This window comes from Chenopodium album, chromosome 22, assembly GCF_948465745.1.
Source record: "Chenopodium album chromosome 22, dcCheAlbu1.1, whole genome shotgun sequence".
Classification (NCBI taxonomy): Eukaryota; Viridiplantae; Streptophyta; class Magnoliopsida; order Caryophyllales; family Amaranthaceae; genus Chenopodium; species Chenopodium album.
In genome coordinates, this window is record NC_137855.1 from 38,718,503 (window position 1) to 38,732,108 (window position 13,606).

General features: G+C 33.3%; 1 protein-coding gene across 1 annotated transcript; it reads left to right on the forward strand.

The window, feature by feature from the left end:
• Window positions 1-2,823: 2,823 nt before the first annotated feature.
• Window positions 2,824-3,879, forward strand: LOC145605858 (uncharacterized). Its single transcript, XM_081661923.1, has one exon. The coding sequence runs from the start codon at window positions 2,913-2,915 to the stop codon at window positions 3,663-3,665; it is 753 nt and encodes a 250-aa protein (XP_081518049.1). The 5' UTR covers window positions 2,824-2,912; the 3' UTR covers window positions 3,666-3,879.
• Window positions 3,880-13,606: the final 9,727 nt, after the last annotated feature.

Below are 13,606 nucleotides of genomic sequence, written 5' to 3' on the forward strand. Positions count from 1 at the left end.
ATCAACATTCCATTTTTTTTTTCCTACTTGGGTCGCAGTTGAAGTTGAAGCCTTAGCTTAAAGATATTAAAGTTGATCCAACACGGTTGTTTGATGAATATAACACACAACATTTAATCACTCTCTTTAGCCTCTCAACTGTTACAACTTACAAGCTTTCGACACTACAACTTGCGCATTTCCCCGTCACTATACAATCCCTTCTAAGTTCTAACAATTAAACTTATACAATCCCTTCTAACAATTAAACTTATACAATCTCTTCGTGTTTCTTATATACTAGATAAACTCATTTTCTTTTGATTTTTGTAAAAAACATTGATTTGAATATAATGAACACTTCTTTTTTATTTTTCCAAAAAGGCTCAATAAGCTAGCATATATGCGTTTTAGGCAACTCAAAAGTGAGAAAACATTCTAACCCTTTCTAATTTTTCGTTGACTTTAGGGGTCCAAGCCCACTCAACAACGGACTTTAAAGTCAATAAAGCCCAAAATATATGAGAATTGAGAATGACGCAATATACAAACTAAAGAAGACTACCGGGAAAATGCCAAACACACAATTCATATTTTCAAAAACTCTGTAAGTGCCAAAAAATATGCTAGCAAAAACCATCACAAGAGCGTGGATAGCAACTACAATGCATAACTGCCATCTAAGATCTGTATATAAGCAACTAGCAAGGGACATCAGATAAAGGACATCGCTCGAACAATCAACAATATTGTAATTTACATTTCTTTAGGCTTCAATTCATAGTTCATAGTTCTATTACTTCTATAGCATTCAAGGCTTAATAATCTAGGTTAGTTTAATAATAACGATAGCATTAGTATGTTATAATCGATCTCTTGAAAAAGTTGCTCATTTCTAATTGGGATTAATCATAGACGTAACTCTTCCTCCGTTCATCTAATTCAATTGTACCTAAATTGAATAGATCAAGTTTTTCAAACTTTTAATTCGTGGCATAATGCGAAAGCTAACCAAGATTTTTATTTATTTTCAACGAAGACAGTTAAACATAAAGTCATAGTACATTAATACTCATTGAATTGTACGTTCTGAACTTCCAAGATGATTCTTGATAATTAAACAAATACACATGCAATAGTAATAGTGCATGAAGTTGCATCTAAAATCCTCTCAACCTCACTTTTGACTTTTGATCGATAATGTACTGTACAGATTGCACACAACTTAATTATGCAGTCTCTTAGTCAAAGTTTAAGTCTCTTTCAATTATTTAATGTGACAAATGATCTCATCCCTTTTCATCCAAGCAATTGCTTATTATTACGAAAATGACTCGTAACTTTTACTTGTGAGTTTGAGATACGGGATCCACTGGCTAATCTATAAACGCGTGATTTAATAGATTCAGTTCAATCAATTCGAATATGATGAGGTAACAAGACACTCAATCTAATATTATTTTAAAAAATTTACAATAATTTCGTAGCAAGTATAATCTTGTTATCATAATCGTTATTTGTTTATGTTAAAGCAACATTATTGCTTATTAATTAAGTTGACAAACATAATTAAAAGGTAATAAATCTAGAATTGTTTATTTTACAATTATAATTAATAAAATGATTGATTAATTGTAGATAATTTTAGAATGATAGATGCCGCAAAATTAATAGGTGTGAAGATAGTTTTTTTTTCTTTTTCTTTTTGACTAAAAGTGTGAAGATATACTTACAATTACGGATTAATTAGAATCGCACATAAAAAAAAAAATAAAAAAAAAAAAAAAAGAATCGCACATAACAATTTTACAACTAACACTTGTATATACAATATACTGGTACAATGTGACAATGTGTATAATGCATTTTCTTTTTTCATCATTTTATAGAAAAATATAATGATTTTTTTTAAAATTTTTTTTATTAAAACATGAGACTTATATAGTGATGGTGAGTATACATATGCTATATATTTACTGTAGACATTTTGTCAAGGTTTGCTAAGCCCAAAAGAGCATAGGGTTAACACAATATGATGCTACACTATTCTTAATTTTAAGCTTCTGACAGAGCAGAGCAGAGTAGATTTCAGTAGAACAAAGCAGATTCGAGTCAACGAAATAGAGTATGACTCAGCAGAGTAGACTTCAACAGAGGAAAGCATATTTCAGTAGAGCAAAACAGTTCTAAAGAACATGACCATACTTATATTACTAGCCTAATACTTGCACAGCATAAGTGAGCGTCTATTTAAAATAAAAAATGGTACGAATTACACGTACACTTTCCTCAAACTCAATCATGCACGTATCATTTTAATTCGGGTGCTAGCTAGCAATGCATTATGCTTGAGAGTGCATCTAATAGACAAAGATCATTGTACAATATAATTATAACAGTGATACTATTGTACCTAGCTAGAGTCCTAGTGCTTAACCATTTAGGCATTCACCCACAAGTTGTAGCAAATAAACGTACTGGCGTACTGCTCATCATCATATTTACCAAAGTAGTATTAAAGCAATGGCCAAGGAAGGACATTCAAGGTTAATTGAAATTAAAGCTGGTGGAAAAATAGAATAATAATACTAATAATAATTAATATTCCATTAAAGTATAGTCTAAAAACTCTAACATTCGAACATAATATTAGTATGAAGTGATAATTGAACACAACGCTAGCCAGCTTTCCAGGTTATATTTTCAACCTAGGCAGTTGAAGGCAATTAAAGTGTTCCAACACGGTTTCTTGACGAGCACATGCAGTTAGTAATACATTAATTATAAACTCTCTCAACCGTTCCAATCTTTCTGTAATACAATCAACTTGTACATGATCACTTGATCAAGGCATTGCTATATATAATCTTCTTACTTTGGCTTCAATTTCTCATCAATACTCATATAATCAAATAATAATTATTACTACAAAGATGGCTTGTACCAAAGTTTTCGTTTTTTTAGTCCTTGGTGTCCTAGTATGCACTACTAGTGCTAGGATGCTAGTGAGCACCTCGAATGAATTCGAGGATGAGAAACTCTTTGGCCACGGTGGAGGCCTAGGTGGAGGTGGTGGATATGGTGGCGGAGCTGGTGGTGGTCTTGGAGGTGGTGCAGGTGCCGGAGGAGGTGCAGGATACGGAGGTGGTGCTGGAGCTGGAGGAGGAGCAGGTGGTGGTCTTGGAGGTGGAGGCGGTGGAGGACTTGGTGGTGGTGGAGGATTAGGTGGTGGTGGTGGTGCAGGTGGAGGTGCCGGGTATGGCGGTGGAGCTGGTGCTGGTGGTGGACTAGGTGGAGGAGCTGGTGGTGGTAAAGGGTTTGGTGGTGGTGCTGGTGGAGGAGCAGGAGGTGGAGCTGGCGGTGGACTAGGTGGAGGAGCTGGTGGAGGTGCAGGTGGTGGAGCCGGGTATGGAGCAGGAGGTGGAGCTGGTGCTGGTGGTGGACTAGGTGGAGGAGCTGGTGGCGGTAAAGGATTTGGTGGTGGTGCTGGTGGAGGAGCAGGCGGTGGAGCCGGATATGGAGCAGGAGGTGGAGGTGGAGCTGGAGCTGGTGGTGGACTAGGTGGAGGATCTGGTGGTGGTGGAGGGCTTGGTGGTGGTGGAGGAGCCGGAGGCGGTGGTGGCCTTGGAGGTGGATATGGTGGAGGTGCTGGTGCTGGAGGTGGTGTTGGTGGTGGATATCATTGAGCACACACTTTTGTAGTTTACATGCATACTACAAACCCTAGATACCAAATTACGTACGTTCTATAGTATGGGAGCAATAGCTTCCATAATCCGCTCGATTTGTACTTGTTTTGCGATATTGTGCCGGGAACTCTAAGTTCATTCTATACTTTTCAATTCATAATTCCATATATTAAATGATTGAAGAATAATATTTTCCTTCTCGATTACTTCATATCATTACATTATCTTCATAATATTACTTCATATTATTACATTATCTCGATTACTTCATATTTATTACATGGTAGAATTATTGCTACCATGTATGTGCAGCCAGTATATCATCAATCATTCAATTTCACCTATATTTCATATTGAACATGAAGTACTTAATTGGTGAAGGTGAAACTGTGTACGACCTCATTGATCGCAACATCACCATGATTTGTAGAATCATTATTCAACCGTATTTAACATAGCTAAGCACATGAAACACGACATTCATCAGATTCCATTTATTGTTAGAATTAATTTATTATGTAATGAATCTGAATATAATACCATGCATGCTTTTTATATGGCAGCTGTATAATTTAGCTCATTGTTGGACGACCCATTTGATATGTGGAAGACCTCGTTGATGGACATGTACAGGGTAATTCGTAGGGCATGGTTTAATTTCAAACTAAAGGGGTTTTTATTGGATATAACTATAATGAACAAGCTTTTAATTGGACATAGTTTATATAAGGCAAAAATAATATAGACCTAATGAGAAAAGGTTGTATGTAGAATATAATTTTGTATTCAATTGTACTCACTTTTGTCTCTCACTTTTAATTTTCCATTGCTCATTTTTTAGCTCGCTCACTATTGATGACCTAACTCAATCAATAATGACAGTTTAAAAGGCAACCCGGCCTAATTATGACCCAAACGTGTTATATATTGACCCACATACACATACTTGTAGATCGACATGCCAAATATCCAAATCTAATTGGCAGAATGATATTTAATGTAGTATACCATTACTGAACTTTATTTATTTGCAATTCTACACATGTCTATCCTCAAATTAGTATCTACTTTATAGGTGATATTAAAGTAGTTATTTATTTTAATCATATTTATGATATGTTTAGGAATGGAGTTGCATTATTGTGAATAGTGACGTGATAACATGAGAAGCACATTTGGTCCTTTGGGTATAATGAAGTGATAAGTCTAATGAGAAAGTTGGAAACTATAAGATGCATAATTCCTCCGTTTCCACTTTGCACCAAATTAACTTTTTTTTTACAAATCTCAGATTATTGTTGGCATTGTTGACACATTTGCAATTAGAATAAAATTAAATGGTACTTGGAATTTTGCAAATTACTAGGTTTTGGTTTGTCTAATTGTATATTTCCAATTCAAATTGTTGAATTTTAAAATATTTACTAATAGATACTCCATATTAATAAAAAAAAATTTGGCTTTAATTTTCCATAATCCACTACTCTATAACAAACATATACCACTCTAAAATCTAATCTCAATATACGTGTCAAAGCATAAGAAAACAATAATCAGAGAATGGAGGGAGTACATTTAATTGATCGAAAAAGTACGTGATTTTATTTGCACTAGATTCTTAATACAAAGATTCCAAAGAGGCATGGCTAAAAAATGATCTTACATCAAATGGTTTTATGCAATATTGCACAAGAAAAAAAGTTGAGTGAGAAAAGAATTTAATGCATGCATCTAGTATTGGGTATACTACATACTTTGTCTTAGAGCTGATCAAACTTAACTTGGGTCATAAAATGGCTGGTTTCGCAATTTTGGGCTTTGAATTCGAGCCTGGTAGGCCCATTTAGTTGGAAAAATTAACCCGTCCCAAGACCAGGCCGTTGTAAAAAGTTGTGAACATGAATTATTGGCCCAATCTTGAGCCTAACCCGATACGTGATAAACCTTACTTTTCCATTACACTATAATCGCACCATTTTAACTTTCACGTATTCCCTCCGTTTTTAAATATTTGGTCTATTTCTCCATACATGGAGTTTTAGGAGAAATTAGGAAAAATAATAAAATATAAAAGTAGTGGGGTTAGTGAAAAGTAAATTGGAGGAGAGAGAATCTAAAGGTCATAAAATATAATTCTATTGGATTAACTAGTTGATAGAAATGAATTAAACGTTGTAAAAACTTTTCAAATAAGGAAATAGAGAAAATATTTAAATATGGCCGAAAATAAAAAGTAGAGTAAGGGCCTGTTCACATTTACTTAATTTCAGTTCTGTTCAGTTCCGTTCAACTCCAATCAGTTCAGTTCAGCTCCAATCAGTTCAGTTCAGTTCAGCTCTTAATATCCCTCTCTCATAAAATATTCATTTCAGTTCAGTTCAGCTCTTAATATCCCTCTCTCATAAAATATTCATTTCAGTTCAGTTCAGTTCAGTTCAGTTCCAATCAGTTCAGTTCAGTTCAGCTCCAATCAGTTCAGCTCAGTTCAGTAAATGTGAACAGGCTCTAAGTGTTTAAAACGAAAGGAGAATATATAAGAGTATGTAATAATTGAAAACTCTTAGATTGTGAGCACTTTATATAATTATGAACATAGCTAGTATGTTTACAGTTTTATCTTAGTATGATAAGTTGCAATTGCATTCTTGATTTAATTTATACTTTTCGTGTATACGATAATACACATGGAGTAGACCCATACCAGGAGGAGGGGGGGGGGGTGTTAGGAAATTGGACTTCTTTTAGAATGAGTTCGGTTAGGTTCGATCTTATGTCCAAAAGTCAAAGATTTGAGCTAGGTAGTATTATTGGACACAACTTTAGCACATCGATTATTTTGTAGATATCGCTTATGTTAGAGTATGGCCAGCAGGTGACCAATACTTTGGTCATGAGGAGAGAGAATAATATATTAGCATTATAAAATTGAAAATAAACAAAAAATGGGGTTTTTAGGTGATGACCAAGGCTTCCCCATGACCAAAACTAAATTGTTGGGCAAAGCATGAGAGAGTGCCACGTGGTATTTATTAGGGTGAGATTGAAGAGAGAGAATGTATAGTGGGGTATGATAAAAGTAGGAGAGAGAAAGTTCATGACCAAACTTTCTTGAGCAACCATTGGGGTATTAAAATATGGGTGGTCATGAATTTTGGTCATTGATAAAGTATAATAGAGAATAATAATAAATAATTTCATGACCAAAAGTTTTTGGTCATCCATTGGCCTTGCTAGAGATGATTTTATAATCTATCTATGAAAAGCCGTATGCAACTTGAACGCACAATATTCACCTTAAATGGCAAGTAATATGGTACTCCGATAATATGTAAGTCATTAAGTTATTAACATATTACTTGCTATGCCAATTGAGTATTGAGCTTGTAATTTAGGGCCTGTTCATATTTACTTAATTTCAGTTTAGTTCAGTTCAGCTCCAATCAGTTCTGTTCAGCTCCAATCAGTTTTGTTCAGTTCAGCTCCTAATTTCCTTCTCTCATAAAATATTCATTTCAGCTCAGTTCAGTTCAGCTCCAATCAGTTCAGTTCAGTAAATGTGAACAGGCCCTTAGGCTTTCTTATTAATTGAATATATATAGGATTTACAACTTAATCATGAGATAACCTAAATTACACAAGATATATTTTACAGAATATTTACAAGATAATATTAATCTATTATCTATCACTCTATCAGTGTGGTGGTGATTGAGATGACACTTGGTAGGGAGAACCCTTGTTCGATCCCCCGCAATAACAATTGGGAGAGGACTGGAACCTAACCACCCAGAACTGATCCCCGAATCCGAATTAGCCCAAAGGGTGAACCGGGTGGAACACCAAAAAAAAAACATATTACTTGCTATTTTATCAAATTTAAATATTAATAAGGATTTCTATTATGGAAAAATACCTCAGGGCATCTCCTAGGCCTAAAAACTAATTTATGACATGAAGGTGATAAAATTCCTTCTGACAAACTAATAAAAATGTTTTAAAACATTTTTGATATATTTCTTCGTTAGGTCTATAATCAATAATCAATTGAAGCATACAAGTGATAAAATAAATTTAATTAATTACAACCTTTCTGTAGTCTCTACCCATATTATTCTAGAAAAAGATGCAAAACAACTAAAGATCGAATAGAGATTAGAGTACGTAGTAATTAAGTTGCTATTGGATGAATAAGTACTTAAAAGCCAACAAATTACATTATGCCACGTTGTATATTTATTTTATGTGATATATAGATAAATATTATCATAAAAATATTAAAAGAAATAAAAAAAATAATTTCATTGACGTGCAAATTAAGGAACTACTGTACTAAATTATAGCCGGTGAAACACTGAAACCAATGCATATTATGCATGCAAATTTGAGATAAACGAATAATTTAACAACAACAAGACATGCATGGCATGCAGGAAGCCACCGGTCACTGAAACCATAAATTCTTCATTAAATCAAGGCAAATAATGATGATAAGACTGAAATTCAGCTTCGACTTCTCTTTTTCAAATTTCAATGGAGTTTGTTATGCATTTGTTTCTACCTTCAAACTACATTTAATACTACAGTATATACTTATCTACGAGTAATACATATACACCGCCTTATTTTTTTGGAAAATATAACGTATCTACGAGTAATACATATGTTCGTTGTATTTTTCATACTAGTTTTTGGATTCGAGTAATGCCTCACTGCCTCAAACTACATTTAATATCACTGTATATACTAATCTACGAGTAATACATATACACCGCCTTATTTTATTGGAAAAATACAACGTATCTACGAATAATACATACGTTGTATGTTTGATACTAGTTTTTGGATCCGAGTAGTGTCTTAGTGCCTCAAATCATTACTTGGTGTTGTACACTTATACATATATACTTCGTATGATATATACTATACTCTACCCTTTAAGGTGGGAAAATTTGTATGAGGTTGTAATGGGATCAAGCCCAGTAGAGACACTTTAAGGTGGGGATTTTCTTACCCTTTTCCCCCACTTTTAAAGTGTCTATCCCGTTAACCTGAATTGGAATGACTTGTGAGAAATTCCAACCGATAAGGCCCTTCTCCTTACCATGCAACCAAAAAAAAAAAAAAAGGCCCCTCTATCATTACTCTTTATACTACACATACAGTGCCACAGAGGTTCAAATTTAAGATTACATGCACATGCAAAACATATATAGCTGTTTAAACTAGGTGGTGGCCTTACCACATTTATACCCTTCTCAACCATACTTTTTTTCATGCAAAATTTGTCTTCTTCAACCATTCTTCTATATAAACCCTTCTTAAATCTCAATATAGTCAACTTTCGCTTGCTTCTTATTTCTACTTACAAACAATAAAAGCTTGTAAGTTTGATAGTTCAAATTAAAAGTATTAAAATGAATTCTAAGCTTCTTATCTTTCTAGGGCTTATATACGTACTTGTTTGTGTTATTGGTGAAACTTATGCTATAAGAAATGATCGTTTCACCACTAAGGATTTAGGTGATGTTGGTGTGTTTGGTGGTGGTCCGGGAATAGGTGGTATTCCCGGTATAGGTGGTCTTCCTCCTCCCGGTGTTATCGGAGGTGTACCACCGGGTGTCGGAGGTGTGCCACCGGGTGTCGTAGGGGGTGGTCAAGGTGGCATAGGGGGCATGGTTCCAGGTGGTGGTCTAGGTCAAGGTGGGCCAGGTTTTGGTATGGGCCAAGGTGGACCGGGTTTTGGTATGGGCCAAGGTGGGCCTGGTGGTGGCATGGGCATGGGTGGTGTTCCTGGAGGCGTTGTGGGCGGGCAACCAGGCTTTGGCATGGGCTCAGGTATTGGTGCTGGTATTGGTGCTGGCTCTAGGATGGGTGGTGGTGGCCTTGGTGGACCCATCGGGGGGTCCACCGGTATTGGAGCCGGAGTGGGTGCTGGAATGGGCGGGAGCATGGGTGGTTTGCCTGGTATACCTGGTGTTGGATCGAGTTCGGGTATTGGTGTTGGAGCTGGGGCTGGAGCAGGCTCTGGTGTAGGTCCTAACCCTGGAGGAAACTAGGACTACGTAGACACGTAGTACGTACTACACATGAACACGCACGATAAAAGAAATTAAGGAATCCTTTAGTTTGTTATTATAAGTATGATTTTGTCAAGTTATTAGATAATCAGTAGGCATTATCTAAATATGTAGTGTTAATTAAGTTCTTTGTATTGTCAAAACTGTTTAGTATTGCAGTTGTAGGTGAGGTTTTTCAGTTTGTTATGTCTTAATATAATAAGAAGAAAGTTGATCTCATATTGAAACTAGTCACTCTAATATATATGTATCGCCTCTTAATTTTAGCTACAAATATTTATCTACTTTATATTATATAATATATTTAATTTCTTAGAGTGTGTGCCTATATATGCGATGAGCTCCAGGTATGAAGAAATGAAATATAAAAGTATAATACAGACTAGTTGTACTAAAGAATATATCAATTACGTAAAATAAAAAAATCAAGGAAAAATTGTATATGCATTAAAAAATGTATTATCAAAGAATGGAGAAAAGAATGGTTATGTCATCCGATCCTTTGACAACATATCAATCCATATTATTATTAAAACTCACAGGCAAGGAGTGTCATATCGCCACGTGTCACTTTTTTTTTCCTTATTTAGCCACGTCATCAATCAAATTGCCACATAATCAAATCACATGTACATGTTAAATATGTGTCAATAAATTGTATGATAAATTAATTAATTGTATTATAGTATTGATTGTATAATAAAACGATTTCCGTAGAAATTGCTAATTTATAAATTAATTCCCTAATTATGTCGGTTTATAAATTTATTCCCATGGTATTGTCCACGTAGGATTGGTACTAGGTTCTTTTTTATTTTATTTTTTTTTATTAATTTCTGGTTCAGCAAAGAACCGCTAACGGTGATAGCGGTTCTACCGTATAGAACCGCTAACACCATTAGCGGTTCTCTTATAATGGTGTTCGCTACTTTGGGTTTTGGGTGATCATCAATTGCATTTTTTTTTTCTTTTGTTTTTTGGGTAGGAGTAAGTTAGAAGAACTTTTCGTAGTACTATTTGTTGCCATATAAGTAAGTGTGAGTGGGTTGCATTATTTATTTATAAAATAAAAACCGCTAATGACGTCTATGGTTTTTGTCTAAGAACCGCTAATGGCGTTAGCGGTTTTATTGTATAGAACCGCTAATGGCGTTAGCGGTTCTTTGCTATGCCAGAATTAATAATAATAAAAAAAACTAACCTTGTACCAATCTTACGTGGACAGTATCATGGGAATAAGTTTCTAAACCAATGCAATTAGGGAATTGATTTATAAATAAGCAATTTCTACGGAAATCGTTCTTGTATAATAATCAATTAAATCATTTATTACAAAAAAACAATTAAATTAATTTTCATCACCCAAAATAAGTTTTGTAACCGGTGTATTTATTTTGAGCTCAATTAAAAAAAAAAGAGAAGAAAGAAACCCGGGGTATCGCCCGGGTTACTAACTAGTTTTGTCTTATAAAAACAATGCTTAAAATTGCGGTTTTGTTGTAGCTAATCACTAGTAGCTAGTGATTTTGATCATAAAAAATAATTGAGACTCGCATTCTAAATCTATGCGGGATAAAATGCTTCGTATAGTTAAGCTGTTTGTAGATCATCCATATATTTTTTTGAGAAAGTTCCCTTGCGTTAGTGTCATTTTCAATTTTTGGGCCTTAAGGGTTTCAGTGAAATTTACATAGCCCTAAAATCATTAGCCGAAGTATAAGAAAGCCCAAATAAGTGGCCCAATCACCCAAAAAGACAGGTGTTCTTCCCCAACTATGGTCAAGGTTACATCAAGTTTAAAGTAGAAACAATCAAACAATCATCAACAACAAACAAGAAGATTAGTAGATTACTTCATCTTTTAGCATGATCATTAGCGTTAACCTTAACTTATAGGCTAGGCTTCAGGACTAGATTTAGTTGTAGTTTCAGTTTTAGACTTCCGTATTATATTAAAGGTTATTTAGATCGTACGAGACTCTGGTTTCAATCACTAGTATTATTGTAGGTATTGTATTATTCATCTCATTGTAATTGTCAATTGCAAGCATGTATTCATGTTATCTAATTTTCTGAACACTCATACTATAATTTTATGCATTGACGGCTAACAACCAGGTGTACAACTAATCACTACTATGACAAATAACAGCTACTCACACAGCGTACTATTTTTACCGAGCACGTCGTTAGTGAAATTCGTAAGAGAGAGGTATAAAATACTCCGTATTAGTAGTATGTGAAAATGGAGTTAGTTAGGAAGAAAATTAATAAAATAATAGTGGTCCTTAGGTAATAAGGATTGTTGCAATAATTATATCCTCCGAATTATAAATAGTGAAACGTTTTGACTTTTTGCACTATTTATTAAATTTATCACTTTGACTAATATTTGTGATTTATAAATAAAATATCTATGAATAGTTTATTAATATGCAATTGTTATAATTTTTATCTTTTGATATTTGAAAATGTTATCAGTTAAATTTTTACATTGATATACGTGCAAGAGAGAAATACTTCAGTTATTTAAATAAAGAAAGTCTATGAAATATACGTAAAAAGAAAGTATATAGATTACTACAAAACAGTGGTAGTATTGCAAAATATAAAGCTTCATACCGAGTATTAATAATACGGAATAGTATTTCATGATAAACTTTGTTTTTAACATATTAGTCATTAAAAAACTATGGTCAAAGGACAAGTTTTTGAAATTCAGGGAATACATGTAATGAAAAATAGTAAATTATTTAGAAAAGAGGAAATTATTTAAAGGGAAAGTCACCCGTTCACCCAAAGAAGCATACTGCATATAGTGCATACCCCCAAAACACTGGATGTCCATTTGCCCCGCTTTGTTTCTTATATTATCAGAAAAGAAACAAACAAGGGTTACTTTGCATTATCCTAAGCATTAAAAATTGATATATATAAAGATAAATAGAAAAAAATATATATACATACAAAGTATTTTGTTTGATGAAGCATAAGGGAAAGATGCATTAAATCAAATAGTTTAGATAAATAAATTAAATAATATATTTTTTTGAAACAAATTAAATACTACCTCCGGTCCAATTTACTCGCAACAAAGGGGTATTATTTGTGAGACATAAAATATTCCTTTGTTGCGAGTAAATTGGACCGGAGGTAGTAATATAAATTAATTGAGAGAAGAAGAAATTAAATTTGAAAATTTATCAACAAAGCATATAAAGAATTGATTGAAAATATAAAAGTCTAATTTCTTTTTTTATGCGCAATCAATATTATATAGTCAGATCAAATTTATTCCAATTTTCATTTTCCAATGACAAAAGATGGTCTGGGTACAATTTTTCCTGTCTTAAAATGATTAAAACCAAAGAAGAATATAATGAAGCCAAATTTTAAATTTAATTTAGGCGGAAAATTTTTTCTTGTAAAACTGCTACGTGGAAAATTGATATCAGTCATTGCTATTTAAGTGACATTTTGGACAAACTTTAAAAAATTTTACTATAAAAAGTTAAAATGGAACTATAAAATTGTAAGGTGAAAGTAATAAAAAATCTAATATATATATATAAAGGGGAGTTTTTTCCCGAGATTTTAGAAAGCCACGTAGGATTTAATTTTCTTAGCGCGCCATGTAAGATTATAAATTTTAGTTGTAGCCAATTAAATAAGAAATTATTAATTTCTTTTAAAATTAATTAATTCAAATGCCACTCAGACAAAATTGACGAATGATATTTTTAAGTTTATATTAAATAAATATAAACTATTATCTTTTGATACTAAGAATTTTATCTAAATATGTAACAAATTTTAGCACATAAATACAAAAAAAAAATATATTTTTAAAAATTTAAACAA

Excerpts from the sequence above, each read along its gene's own strand:
- LOC145605858 (XM_081661923.1), top strand. The coding sequence starts at position 2,913 with ATGGCTTGTACCAAAGTTTTCGTTTTTTTAGTCCTTGGTGTCCTAGTA.